We start from the raw sequence: 14,629 nt of genomic DNA, 5'->3' as shown, positions 1-14,629 counted from the left end.
CGGTCAGCACAGAGCCGGACGCAGGGCTCGAACTCAGGAACCATGAGATCATGACCTGAGCCGAAGTCGGACGCTCAACCGACTGAGCCACCCAGGTGGCCCAAGCCTCCGACTCTTGATCTCAGCTCGGCTCTTGATCTCAGGGTTGTGAGTTCAAGCCCTGCACTGGGACCCACGCTGGGCATGAAGCCTACTTAAAAAAAAAAAAAAAGGTAACAGCACCACGGGTCTCCGCCCATGCCAGGAGCACCCCGCCACCACCCCGGCCCCGGTTGTGGCAACCAAAAATATCTCTAGACCAGGTCACCCCTGGGAGAGAACCACGCCTCCAGAAGATAGAAGGTGCCATTCAGGTTTCCAGAAAGGGCCGGAAAAAAACGATGAGGGATATTTCTGTATTAATCAGCGCAGGCTGAAACACCCAGCCCTATCCGAGCGGAACGCTCTTGCTCTATCTGTGGGAGGCGCTCAGGAAACAGACACTGAACAGCTTCAGTCCCGTTACAACTGGCGTCTCTTTGGACTCAGAGGCCTCCAGGGGAAACCTGGGAGGTGTTTTTGAGCAAGCAAGAAAAATGGCTTTACCTGCTAGCTTCAACTCAACAGGAAAGTCTGCAGACCCTACAAAGAGCTATTTTAAATTTCTTGTGAGTCTTTGTTCTGCGCCTTCCCCCCACCCAGTGCCTCCGGAACCAGCGGTGAGCAAAGAAGATCGTTTCCACAGGTCGAGGGGGCCACTGCTCCGCTCTGGAACAGTTTCTGCAAAAGCCGCAGAGAGAGGGTACAGGAGGCTCACACACTCACGCGCGCCTCATTGCCGGCGGAACTGGGCCCCGGCTATTTACTCGAGAAAGATGAATCAGATTGCCATCTCCCATTTCTGCTTTTTGTGGATTACCAAACGCTCTCAGCTGTTTCCAGGACTGCCTTGGGGAGGGGGGGATGGAGGGAGGGAGGGAGGAAATCCCAGCCTCTGTCGCAATGGGGCGAGAGTGTTTTAAAATAGGTGCTGCTTACAAGCTATTTTCACTTTCTGGAAACAACTTGTGCAATGGTTGGTAGCCATGGTGACCCACCCGGGCCCCCCCCCCCCCCGAGAAGGGGGAAGGTGAGGGAGAGCCTGCCTGCCAGAGACAGGCACCTCCTCGCCCGGACGGAGACGTTTGGGGTTTAGGAGGAGGGTCTCTGCAGTGGCCACCTTCAGTCACCAAAGCAGGGGCTCTGATGCGATTCCTTCACACCAGGGCACCTGCCGGGGAGGGTCTCATAACCCACCAGATGGGTTGCTGCAGAAAGCCCCTCGCCCCTTCTAGAGGAGTTCGGGGACCCTCAGGAGGCAGACAGACCAGGTTAGGCACCCTAATGCCACCACTCCCTAGCTACCTCTCTGGGCCTCAGTTTCCTCCTCTGGAAAAGAGCGCCCACCATACAGAGCCCTCAAACATGGATCTCATTTTTTCTAACAGGACGGGGACTCACCCTTTAAAACATCCTGCTGAAAGGCGAGAGTAGTAAAAGGCAAAGCGGGTCAGAAATTCAGCATTTTTTCCCTTAAAAAAAAAAAAGAGGTGTGTATGTTGGGTGGAGGAAGGTTGGGGGGGGGGCAAGGGATGGGTTAGCTTGCACACTCCAGAAGTTTGGCTAAAACCTCAGAAGCTTCCAGAAAGAGGTAAGTCTTTTTTCAGCCCAGAGGAGGCCACGTCAGTGAGACCAGCACTTTCCCCAGCTCTGGGGAAAAGGAGGCAATTTATGGCTCAGGGAACAACCTTAAAATAACTCTCCCTCAGTCTTAAAATGTAGTGTTTAAATTTATAGAAAACCCCACGGTTCCTGGCAGCTGGGTGCTGCAGCTGACAACCCAGGGTGCTGGCTGGGGTGGGAGGCACTCTCCCCACCCCCCCCCCACCTCTGCCAGCCCGCCTTCCATCAAAGCTGCAGGTTCCCCAGAGTCCCACCCTACACCCCAGCTTCCAAGCAGCCAGACCAGAGCTGTGATTTTTTTCCAAAGATGCAAAACTTTTTTTTTTTTTTTAATTAAAAAACAACAACAACAAAAGTCTTATAAAAATGAACCAGGGAGCCAAAATGCCCACCTGTCTCCCTATTTACAGTAATACAATATCTGTCACAGTCATTATGTACAATATTATAAAAAAAAATGTCGAAGACAGTACAAATTAAGGCGGCATTTCTCACAAGGCATCAAGCCTCGATCCTCTAGTGTAGACCCGGTGGCGGGGAAGACGACACTTAATTATTGCACCATTTTGAAAACAAAACTCGTCAAGAAGGATCGTGGTCTTCTCCCACCGGGCCTTCAGTCTCTGATGGGGGCCGGGGCGTCATCGTCGTCATGGGCGGGGGGGGGGGGGAACCCCCTCGATGGCCACGCTGTGCCCAGCCCGGTCCTCTGGGCCCAATAAATACCAGTCACAGTTTGGGAGGGGGCCGCACCCGGCGCGTGGGACCCGCCACGGCCGCGCGCGGTGGGGGGCGGGGGGAGGCGGAGGGGCGTCCAGGCTACATGTGCCGCTTCATGTGCAGCGCCAGGTGGTCGGAGCGCGAGAAGGCACGGTCGCACAGGTGGCACTGGAAGGGCCGATGGCCCGTGTGCTTGCGGTAGTGGCGCGTGAGCTCATCTGAGCGCGCGAACTTCCAGCCGCAGCCGTCCCAGTTGCAGTGATAGGGCTTCTCGCCTGCAGAGGGGGGGCGAGAGCGGGCCTCAGTTTGCTTCCCAGGGACTGCTCCGCCCCGCCTGCGGCCCCGCTACGCACACCCTCCCCGCGACAGTGGCCACTCGGGCGCGCGCAACCTACCCCTGTAACCAGCCCCCTGAAGCCGCCGGGGGACCTACGTTTTGGACCTCCAGGGATCCTAGGCACTCACCCCTGGCTCTCGGGCCTCCTGATTCTCGCCCCCGGGGAGCCCAAAGTGCGCACTGTCCGCGCCCCCAGAGGGGTCCTAGGCTGGCATCCTCTTCCCCAACGTTCTGAGACCCATCGTCCCCCTAGGATTCCTAAGCGCGTGCACCCTCTTCCCCAAGCCCCGAGCCACGCTCCCAGGAGGGTCCTAAGCGTGCGTCCCTCCCGCAACATTCTCAGAGTCCCCCGAAGGTTCCTAAGCGCGCACCCGCTCCCCAACCTCTTGAGCCACGCCTCCAGGGAGTCCTAAACTTGCGACCCCCTTCCCAATCTCCTGGGCCACGCCCTCTCGGGGGGTGGGGGGAGGGGGGTGTTCCTCAGCGCGCGCCACCAGCGCAGAGCCCCCCGCCACCAACCCCGGCCCGCGCGCGTCGCCCACCTGTGTGCGTGCGCAAGTGCGCCTTGAGGTGCGAGCTCTTGGTGTAGGTCTTGCCGCAGCCCGCGTAGCTGCAGGTGTGCGTGGCGGTGCGCTTGCGCGGCCAGGAGCGGCGGCCGCGCTTGGGCTTGGCTTCCAGCAGCTCCAGCGGGGACGCGGGAGGCGTGAGGAGACCTCGGGCGGCGGGCGGCGCCAAGCCCAGAGCGGCGGCGGCGGCGGCGGCGGCGGCCGCGTCGTCGAAGAGACCGAAGGCGGCGGGCGCGGGCGGCGCGTAATGCAGGCCGGGCCCGGGCGCTCCGAAGCCGGGGCCGCCGAAGGGCGGCGGGAAGGGGGCGCGCGGACCGGGCGCGGGCAGGCGCGCGGGGCCGTCGGGGCTGAGCGGCGGCGTGTCGGGCGGCGGCGGGGGGCGGCCCCCGGGGCCTCTCATGCACGCAGCCGCCGGGCCCGGGGCGCCCTCGCGCTTGAGGCCCCGCGGCCCGCGGGTCAGGCCGGGCGCGCAGCCGTAGCCGCCGCCGCCGTCCGCCTCGGGGGGCTCGGCCTTCACTAGGCGGCCGGGTGGCGCCAGCAGGAAGCGGCCGTGCAGCGCGGGCCCCGGCGGCACGTCCAGCTCGGGCCGCAGCAGCTCGGACACCAGGCCGCCCGCAGGGGCGCTGTAGGGCGGCGGCGCGCTGGGCTCCGGGTAGTAGAACGCAGGCGGCGGGGGCGGCGGCGGCGGCGGCGGCGGCGGCTCGGGGGCCGCCTCGGCGCCAAGGCCGTCCAGCCCCATGGACAGGATGAAGTCCAGCACGCTGTTGAGGTCGTCGTCGGTGCCGCCCGCCTCGGGCTCTGCGCGCGGCCAGCGCTGCGGGTGACGGGGAGACAGGGCGCGGGCGTGAGCGCGCGACGGGGCCCGGGGATCTCCGCCCGCCGCCTGCGTTCTACGGCCCTGAGCCCGCGGTCCCGCCGCCTGCGTTTTACAACACGGAGCCCGCGGTCCCCGCCGCCTGCGTTCTACTACCCCGCAGCCCGCGTTTCACTCCCCTGAGCCAGCCGCCCCCGCCGCCCCGCGGTCCCGGCCGCCCCCGATGTCCCTGCCGCCCTCACCTCCTGCAGGCCACGCTCGCGGCACGGACTGGCGAAAGTGGAGAAGGACGGCAGGATGGGCTCGCTCAGCGCCATGGCTGGGACCCGGGGCCGACGCGGGTTTGGGACACCGGTGACTGGCTGCCCGGAGCCGGGCTGGTCGGGGCGCGGGCGGGCGGGGACGCTCTGCGGCCCGCGGCCGGGCCCGCCCAAGCCTTATAGGCGCGGCGCTCACGGGGGCCGGGCCAAGGCGGCGGCGGCGGAAACGCGTCCCGGATGGGGACGAGCTCCGGGCGCAGCCTAAATTTAGCCGCGGTATATAAGCCGGCGGGCGGCGGCGGCCGTGGCCACTGCGGCCGCCAGGGCTCTGCGCAGCCGGGCCGGCCCCTTGCGCACCGCCAGGCCGCGCCCCCCTCCCGGGCCCGCCCCCGCCCGTCTCCCCGGCGACGCGTCAACACGCGCTCCACAACAGCAGCGTGACGCCCAGGGATCCCCGGGGTGCCCCGTGGGCTCCCGCCTGCTCGGAAGACCTGGAGCGGAGGCGGCATCCGGGACCCGGCGCTCTGAGTCGAACACTGGGTCCCGGGGCCTCCCGGGTTCCCTGAATGGATGGGGAGAATGGTCCCCAACGCCTCGGAGGGGTTCCCAGAACCCCTGATCGCTGGAGAGATTGGCCCACAGCTTCCGAGGGGTCCCCAGAATCCTAGATGGATGGGGAGACTGTGTCCCAGGGCCTTGGCGTGAGGTTCCTGGGGAACCCTGATGGATGGGGGATTGGGGTCTCCAGGATTCACGATGGGTGGGGACGCTCAGCCTCTCATTTCCTGGGGACCCACTAAGCCCACCCACTGTTATGCCCATCACTCTGCAAAAAACCTTGCACGATGACATCCACAAATGTTAAGTCTTTGAGACGCCCTCCCTCAAGGAAGCCCTCCAGGGAAACTGAGGCTTGGGGGGCTCGGGGAGAGGCTGGCAGTTCTCCAGAGGCTGGGAGGCCTAGTGCCTTTACTGACTTGTATAAGTGAAGAGGCTGGGGATGACAGTCTCTTCCCCCAACACAGACCCAGCCCTGGGCGGGAGTGAGCGGTGGTGGCACGGGACAGGGAACAGGACTGTCGGGTGGGCATCTCCAATACACCAGCTGGGTCCCCCACGCCACAGCCCTGCCTTCAAGGGACTGGCTCCGTTGTTGCTGTGCGCTGGCACTGAGTGAGCCCTGGGAGCACAGCAGCCAACAGGCAGGCAAACCCCCCTGCCCTCAGGGTGCTTCCACTGGGGGGCTATAAAATGACACGCATGTTGGGCATATGAGCCTTTTGGAAACATATCGCAGGGGATGGAATACAGCAGGGAGGGGGGATAGGAAGTGAGTGAGTGAGTGTGAGGGGGAGAGAGAGGATGGTGAAATTTTGAACCTCACCCGTGAGGTGCTGTGTGAGTCAGGACCTGGAGAAAGGGGGAGCCACACGAGTGCCAGCGGGAGAGCATCTCCTGGTGTAACCCGGAGCCAGTCGGGAGACAGCCAGCCCTGGTGTCCTGACTCCAGAACCTTTGTTCCAGACCGGGAGGCGTTCATGGCCAGCCCCAGTCTCATGGCCAGGTGGCGAGGGATACAGGCAGCTCCGGACCTGGAAAACTCTGGGGCCAGGATGGCTTGGTCACTGACAGCAGCTGGACCACCACAGCCCAGGGGCACTGCCTGTGAGTGGCCTTGGCACCACACACGGGCATGGGGTCCACAATCCTGGCCCCTCCCCAGCGGGAAGGAACCTCAGAAGTGAGTCACCTCACTCGGATTCACCCGCCTGTAGATTCAGCAAACATAAGCCCTATTTGCCAGGCGATGGGGATCCAGAGGTGTTTCAGTGCCAGGCACCGTTGCTGGAGGGGGCAGGGATCCCCAGTGCGGCTTCCCTGGGCTTCTGGAGACTCCAAGTTGACCTCGCACATGGTTCTTGCAGCTGCCACTGTGATGGTTCAGCGTCAGCGTCAGCCTCAGCCACTGACCACTGGCTGTGTGACCTTGGGCAAGTGGCTTTGCCTCTCTGGGCTTGCTTCCTCGTCTGTGAAGCGGATCGTAACGGTAGCTTACCGTTCCAATACAGCGGTATTGGAAGAGTCACGCTTCTCTTGGTGTGGACGTGTGGGATTGATGACGTCCCGTGAGCTCTCCGCAGGTTCTGGCTAGGTGAGCCACCTGTATGTTTTTCTCATTGCCTTTATCTGGGCCTCAGTTTCCCCGTATGATAATGAGGGAAAGATTGAGGGAATCAGATTTGGTCCCCAAGGAGTATGATTCTCTGGCCCTCCGCCTCAGCCTCTGGCAGCCCCTCCGGCCCCCTCCAGCTCGTCCTTCTCCCTTCCTTCTCGGATTCCTTGCGGGTCCTGGAACACACAAGCACATGCCCCCCTCCAGGGCTTTGTACTTGCTGTGACCTCTACCAAGCATTTCTTCCCCTCGCTTTCCACTTGCTTGGCTCGGGCTCATCTTCCCTTCCCACCTCCTTAACTGGTGAGCTTGACTTTTGTAGGGTGCTGTTAGGTTTACAGAAAACATGGACACGAAGTATACAGGGTTCCCATATACGCCCCCTCCCCGTTAACCGTTTCTCCTGTCGCACCTGCCCTCACGCGATACATTTGTTACCATTGATGCGCCAGTATGGATACATCGTTGTTAACTGAAGTCCACAGCTGACAGTCGGGGGTAAACTCTGGCTGTTTTCCATTTTCTGGGTTTTGGCAAATGCACGTCGTGTGTCCACACTTACGCCATCATACAGAATGGTTTTGCTGCCTTAAAAGTCCCCTGGGCTCCATCCACCTCTCCCTGTCTCCCTCCTCCCAAATCCCTGGTTAGGTCCCATAGTTTGGCTTTTCCAGAATCCCTAGACTTGTAGCTCATACAGTAGGTAGTTTTTTCAGCCTGGCTTCTCTTCACTCTGCAGTGCGCGTCTAAGATTCCTCCTCGTCTTTTTGTGGTTTGAGAACTCGTTTCTTTTTGTTGTCGTTGCTGAATCATACTCGGTGATATGGACAGAGGGACCACAGTGTATCCATTTACCCATTGAGGGACGTCTGGATTGCTTCCAGTTTTTGGCGATGTAGGTGCTAGATCGAATCTATGTTGAATACGGCTACTGTAAACATTCATGTGCAACTTTGCGCACGGGCACGTTTTCAAGTTAGTTGGGTAAACTCTTAGGGACACGATGGATGGATCATAGGCTAGGACTATGTTTCGCTTTGTAGAAGACCCCCAGTCTTCCAAAGTGGTAGCACCACTTGTATTCCCGCCAGCAGCGAATGAATGAGAGTTCCCACTGCTCTGCATCCTTGCCAGCACTTGGTGCTGTCGGTTTTCTGTGTTTCAGCCCTTCTAATAGGTTTGTGGTGGTATCTCATGGATGTTTCTAATTCGCGGTATCTCGATGCCATCTGATGTGGAGCATCTTGTCATTTGCTTCTCTCCCATCTGTGTATCTTCGTCGGTGAGGGGTCTGCTCAGATCTTTGGCTCGGTTTTTTGACCGGGCTGTTTGTTTTCTTATGGAGTTTTAAGAGTTGTTTGTATACTTTGGGCACCAGTCCTTTACCAGACAGGTGTTTTGCAAAGTTTTTCTCCTAATCTGTGGCTTGTGTTTTGAATCTCTAGCAGAGAATCTCTGCCTTCTGCAGAGCAGAAAATTTTCGTTTTAAGGAAGGCCAGCATATCATATTTTCCTTTCAGGATGGTACTTTGGGTCTTAAATCTAAAAAATTGCCAAACCCAAGGGCATCCTGATTTTCCCCTATGTTATCATCTAGAAGGTTTATAGTTTTGCATTTTACTCATAAGTGAATGATCCGTCTTGAGTTAAAAAAATTTTTTTTTCTTTCTTGGCATGTGAGTACCCAGTGGTTCCAGGACCATTTGGTCCTGGAAAAGGATGTCCGAGGGGCACCTGGGTGGCTCGGTCGGTTAAGCATCCAACTTCAGCTCAGGTCGTGATCTTGTGGCTTGTGGGTTCGAGCCCCCCGTCGGGCTCTGTGCTGACAGCTCGGAGCCTGGAGCCTGCTTCAGATTCTGTGTCTCCCTCTCTCTCTGCCCTTCCCCCGCTCACGCTCTGTCTCTCAAAAATAAATAAATATTAAAAAAATTTTTAAAAAGAAAAGAAAAGGGCGTCTGAGTTCATCATCTGTACATTTCAGTGTGAGTGTGGGCTTTTCAGGCTCCGCTGACCCGCCCATGCTGTGTAGTTCCTTTCTCTGCCTCCTTGGTTTGTTTTACAACAGTTTTTACTTTTGCTCATTTTTATCCGACTGTTTGCTTTCTTTTCTGTCACTCCCACAAGCAGTGCGAGAACTGCATGGAAGGGGAGAGACCAGGTCTACACCGGATCCATTGTGTTCTCTAGGCCCGGCCCAGCCCAGCCCAGCACACAGTAGGCACTCAATAAACATCCGACGGGCGGAGTGGAGCAAGCAAGCGAGTGGAGGTATCCCCTGCGGCTCCCCACAGGAACTTCTGCGGGTGGCTCTCTGCTCCTGCGGGACTGTCCACACTTTCTCCTCCCCAGCCCTTCCCCTGGGACCTTCCTTGTCACCATAGCGAGTGGCTTGAATGTGGCCCTAAAAATACGTCCAAGTCCTAACCCCCGGTCCCTGCGAACGCGGCCCTGTTCGGAAAGAGGGTCTTCGCCGATGTAATTAGGGGTCTTGAGGTGAGATCATCGTGGGTTAGGATGGGCCCTGAATCCAAGGATAAGCGTCCTCGTGCGAGAAAGGACACAGAGACACCGGCACAGAGAAGATGGCCACGTGAAGGCGGCGGGGGGGGGCGGGGGGGAAGAAATCTGAGCGATGCAGCTACCAGCCAAGGCTGCTGGGAGCCCCTGGAAACCTGGGACGGATTCTGCCTCTGAACATCATTGAAAGGAGCCCACCCTGTCAACACCTTAATTTCAGACTTCTGGCCCCCCGAACAGTAAGAGAATGCATTTCTGTTGTATTAAGCCACCCAGTGTGTGTCTTTTCGTTTCTTTTTTTTTTTTTTTTTTTTTGCGGCAGCCCCAGGAAGCTCAGACACCATGTAAGCAGCTGTTCTCCTTCCTGGCTTCCTCTCCAGACAGGGAGCCCCCCCAAAGGCAGGGGCCTCCCTTGATTCATCTCCCAGGCCCAGCTGTGGGCCTGGTGTTGAAACCTGATGTGAGGATGCCGGCCACCCACGGAGGACCTCCCAGGGCAGCGTGAGACACTTCAGCAGAGCACCTGGTGAACAGAACCCACCCTCAGAGCCTCCGGTGAACGGAGAGAATGTGGTCTTTGGTTGCCACTCTACCTGTGTGACCTTGGGCGTGTCGTGTAACCTCTCTGGGCCTCGGTTGCATTCTGCCATGGGAGATGGTGTGTGTAGACACCCAAGTGTGTCTGCTGTCTGAGTGGATGAGCCGGGTCGGGGATCCCAGGCGGAGGGAGAGGACCGGCAGTGGGGGGCTCGGAGCACGGCGTCCCTCGTGCTGCGGTCCCATCGCCCTGCTATCCAGGCCGCGCACACCCATGTGAATGTGTCCCGGCGACGTCTCAGGTGATGATGCCGTTGGAGAAGGAGACAGGTGCCCAGGGCTGCCTCTTTCCAGCTGGGTGACCTCTCCTTGGCAAGTAGGGGACGATAAGGGGAATCTACAGAGGGTATGTGATTGGTAAGTGAGCTGATAATGCTAAGTAAATGACCACTCTTCTCTCTAAGTGCCACGGGTAAGTTCCAAAAGGGTAGGGACCGGCTCTGTGTCTGTACCTTGCTGTCACCCTCAGAGTTGGGAGCTTTATGCCTCTTGATGGTGATGCCCTCATTCTGATGTCTTTGCCAAGGCCTCTCATCCTCTCCTAACAAGTCAACGTTAATAGTCTAAGCCGGGGGCCGGCGGAGTGGGGACAGATCATTTCCCTCCCATCCATGGATACTGTTTTGAGCACCGGGCGGGCGCAGATTCTGAAATGGTACCTGGCCTCAGTGCTCGGAAACAGTGCTGTGATTGATTGGTGATGTCTGATGTCTGTCTGGGATTGATTGGTGATGTCTGTAACTGTGAGAGGCTTGGATGCAGGGTGCGTGTGCTGCTTGGCTTTTACCATCTCCTGCCATCTATCTTTAAGGGCTCACGAAGCCTACAGATCAGAAGATTTTAGTCTGAGCAACGGATATTGAGCTCCCTCTCTCCGTGCTCTGCCGGACGGGGAGCGGAAGCTAAAGAACTGCCCGGCCCCTTTCTGCCCGCAGGGAGCTTACAGCCTCCTTTAACTGGGTCCTGACCACTTCCAGTGTCCTCTACTTCCTTCTGCTTTTCTCCTGGAGTCTAGACTGCCTCTCCCTTTACCAGCTGTTCTGCCCCAAATAGCTATTGTGTGCACTTGGCCCAACTCCCAAGAGCAAGTACTTAGGAATTCTACAGAAAACACGTCACCTAAAATACAGCTGAGCTTTCAAGACAAGCTATGAGTGCTTTAGAGGAGTTATAGCTGCTGGACAGCAGCAACTGGACAATGACTCCCAGCTGGGCCGGCTGGGGTGTTTCTGCCCGGGTTTGCGCAAGCTTTCTGCGGCATGTTGCCAAACCCAGCTCCCCATGTTGCAAAGATGTATGGCAGTGCGGCATTTCTCGGGGATGGGAAGTAATGTGTGCAAGGATGCCCCTACAAGTGGGTGTCTTGTCTTCGGTCAGCACCTTGCTGCTGCTGTGCTCAGAGCCGAGGCCCAGTAAGAAAGGGCACTTTCCGATTTGCCTCACCGTCTCCGGAACTTTCCTGGTGCTTATGGACAATTAAGTAGTGAGTATGTGGGGGAGGGTGCTGACTCTCACTTGGTTGATGACCGATGGACTTCTGTGAGAATCCCGCATTGTATTCCTGCCAGTCAGGCCACAGTGGTCTTAGTCTTGTTGATACAGAGGACAGGAGAGGAGGAGGAGGAGGGAACACGCTTATTAAGCACCTACTGTATGCCAAGCGATACACTGAAGAACTGCGTGTAGTTTTCTTTTTTTTTTTTCAAGTTTTTAATGTTTATTCATTTTTAGAGAGACAGAGAGACACACAGCGTGAGTGGGGGAGGGGCAGAGAGAGAGGGAGACCCAGAATCGGAAGCAGGCTCCAGGCTCCGAGCTGTCAGCACAGAGCCCGACATGGGGCTCGAACCCACGGACCGCGAGATCGTGACCTGAGCTGAAGTCAGCCGCTCAACCGACTGAGCCCCCCAGGCGCCCCTACGTGTAGTTTTCTTATTTAATCCTCACAGAAGGTCTGTGTAGCATGGTGAGCGATGGAAGGAACAGGGGGCTCAGCCAGAACCCTAGGTCAGATCCTGGCCCCAGCACCTGCATCTCAGTGACCTTGACTGAATGGCTTTCTCTTTTTGAACCTCAGTCCCTCATCCATCAAAGGGACATGAGAATGCCTCATCACATATTGATGAAGATAAGAGACATTGCATATAAAGGATTTTTCCTGCAAGAGGCCTTCCAGTGCTGGTAGCTGCGTTTATTTATTTGTCCAAATCAAGGGCTGGCCCACGCTGGCTTACAGCTTTAAAAAAAAAAAAAAAAAGTCAAAATGTCAGGGCGCCTGGGTGACTCCAGTCGGTTAGGCGTCCGACTCTCGATTTTGGCTCGGGTCACGATCTCACAGTCATGAGATCGAGCCCCCGTCTGGCTCCACCCTCAGCGTGGAGTGGATCTGCTTACGATTCTCTCTCTGTCTGCCCCTGTCCCGCTCGCTCGTGTGCGCCCTCACATGCACGTGCTCACGCACGCTTCCTCCCGAAAAATAATATATATTTATCAAAACTACATTCATAGTGGGGCGCCTGGGTGGCGCAGTCGGTTAAGCGTCCGACTTCAGCCAGGTCACGATCTCGCGGTCCGTGAGTTCGAGCCCCGCGTCGGGCTCTGGGCTGATGGCTCGGAGCCTGGAGCCTGTTTCCGATTCTGTGTCTCCCTCTCTCTCTGCCCCTCCCCCGTTCATGCTCTGTCTCTCTCTGTCCCAAAAATAAATAAACGTTGAAAAAAAAATTAAAAAAAAAAACAAAACTACATTCATAGTATTATTCTTTGCATGTTGTGCATATGCTAATTATATGCATGTTCATTATACACATGTATACATGTGTATATAATTTTCTTATCAAGGTGAAATTCACGTAATATGAAATTAACCATTTTAAAGGGAACAACGCAGCGGCATTTAGGACATTCACAGTGCTGTACAACCATCACCTCTGGTTGTGGAACGTTTCTATCACCCCAAAAAGAAACCCCATCCACATGCGCAGCCACTCCCCCCCCCCCGCCCCCCCCCCCCCCCCCCCCCGGCCCCTGGCAACCACCAATCTGCTCGCTGTCTCTGTGGCTATTCTCTTCTGGACGTTTTGGATACATGGAATCACACACTGTGGGACCACAGCAGCTTTGGCTGGGCTAATAGCTAAGCGTGGTTTTTACATTTATGAGTGGTTGGGGGGAAAACAGAGGATATTTTATGGTATGTGAACATCCTATGAAAATTGAATTTCATAGGTGTCCGCACCTATGTTTTATTGGCACGCAGCCATGCCCGGTAGTGGCTATATTAAGACTATGTCCGGGAGGAGATAGATGGTCTGCAAGCAGAAAATGCTGAATGTCTGGCCTGAAGCTTAGAGAAGCTGGTTCCAGGGGGAGAAGCCAGAGGGACTGCCTTTGGACCCCAGAGTCTGAACTGGCTCCCCAATCCATCGCCGCCTCTCAGTGTGCGCTTAATAGACATTTATGGAATACTTCTTACCGGCCAGCTGTTGGCCGGAATAAGCTGGTCCCTGCCCATGCTTGTTTCTCAGGTGTCTATACTGGGGTGAATCTGAAGACAGATCTTTGGATCTGTGATCTTTGGATCAGTGGTCTGGATGTTCAACATCAGGGATGTCTCAAGCACCTGGTCATAAAAGGTACAGTTTATTAGTGATGACAGACTTGAGAGCGATTTTTATTTCTTTGCTGAGATTTTCTTGTTACCTCTTTGGCCATACTATCTGGGCCAGGGGCTGCTTTTCAAGTTGTTTAAAAAGGTTAAGTTTGGGGCGCCTGGGTGGCGCAGTCGGTTAAGCGTCCGGCTTCAGCCAGGTCACGATCTCGCGGTCTGTGAGTTCGAGCCCCGCGTCAGGCTCTGGGCTGATGGCTCAGAGCCTGGAGCCTGTTTCCGATTCTGTGTCTCCCTCTCTCTCTGCCCCTCCCCCGTTCATGCTCTGTCTCTCTCTGTCCCAAAAATAAATAAACGTTGAAAAAAAAAATTTAAAAATAAATAAATAAATAAATAAAATAAAATAAAAAGGTTAAGTTTTACTTCAGGTTTTAATTTTAAAGTTATATTGAGACTTACCTATTTTTATTCTTTTATATGAATTTTTAAATGTTTATTATTTTTGATAAAGAGACAGAGCGCGAGCAGGGGAGGGGCAGAGAGAGGGGATGGAGGCGGACACAGAATTCGAAGCAGGCTCCAGGCTCCGAGCTGTCAGCACAGAGCCCGACGCGGGGCTCGAACTCACGGACCGCGAGATCGTGACCTGAGCCGAAGTCGGACGCTCAACCGACGGAGCCGCCCAGGCGCCCCTAGATGTACTTTTATTTATTTCAAAATGTACAATTTTTCTTCAGATTTGCTTTTCATTGCCCTCAAGCCTTTTAATTTTATTTAGATTGCAATGTTTTATTTGGATGTATGTGTATCTTGTTCTTGGAAATTTTGAAATTTTATTTTGAGTCTTGGCGGGATCACCTACAAAGTGTAGAATTTGCCAGGTGGCGCAAACGTCACCACGATCCAGCTTTAGAACGTTCCGGCACCCCAGGGATGTGCCTCCTGCCCCTTGGCTGTCCCTCCTCCACAGCTGCCCCCGGCCCCTGGCAACCACCGATGTGCTTTCTGGGTCTACAGGGTTGCCCTTCCTGGACCTCTCACATCAGTGCAATCGTACGGTGCGGTCCTTTGCGTCTGGCTTCTTTCGCTCGGCACCGCTTGAGGGTCGTCCACGCCGCCGCTGTGTCCGTTCCTTCGCATTGCTCGAGCGGCATTCCATCGGACGGCTGGACCACAGCTCGATTGTCCCTTCACCTGCTGACGGGTGCAGGCTGCGACTGAAAGTGCAATAATTCTGCATTAGCCTCGTCTCCTCTGGGAGGCCGGGGACAACCCCACACTAACAGTTTAGAAAAGGCAGGAACGTCTTTCCCCGCTTTGAGGGTCCTAGCCTCCCCTGC

The 14,629-nt window shown here is 56.5% G+C and overlaps 1 protein-coding gene across 1 annotated transcript; it reads right to left on the bottom strand.

Moving 5' to 3' along the window:
* Nucleotides 1-2,059: 2,059 nt before the first annotated feature.
* On the bottom strand, nt 2,060-4,569 carry KLF2 (Kruppel like factor 2). Its single transcript, XM_045492396.1, has 3 exons — nt 4,381-4,569; nt 3,301-4,138; nt 2,060-2,696 (listed from the first exon to the last, which is right to left on the bottom strand). The coding sequence occupies exons 1-3, from the start codon at nt 4,453-4,455 to the stop codon at nt 2,521-2,523; spliced, it is 1,089 nt and encodes a 362-aa protein (XP_045348352.1). The 5' UTR covers nt 4,456-4,569; the 3' UTR covers nt 2,060-2,520.
* Between the last annotated feature and the right edge of the window lie 10,060 nt (nt 4,570-14,629).

This window comes from Leopardus geoffroyi, chromosome A2, assembly GCF_018350155.1.
Source record: "Leopardus geoffroyi isolate Oge1 chromosome A2, O.geoffroyi_Oge1_pat1.0, whole genome shotgun sequence".
Classification (NCBI taxonomy): domain Eukaryota; kingdom Metazoa; phylum Chordata; class Mammalia; order Carnivora; family Felidae; genus Leopardus; species Leopardus geoffroyi.
This window is presented reverse-complemented; position numbering and strand designations above follow the sequence as displayed.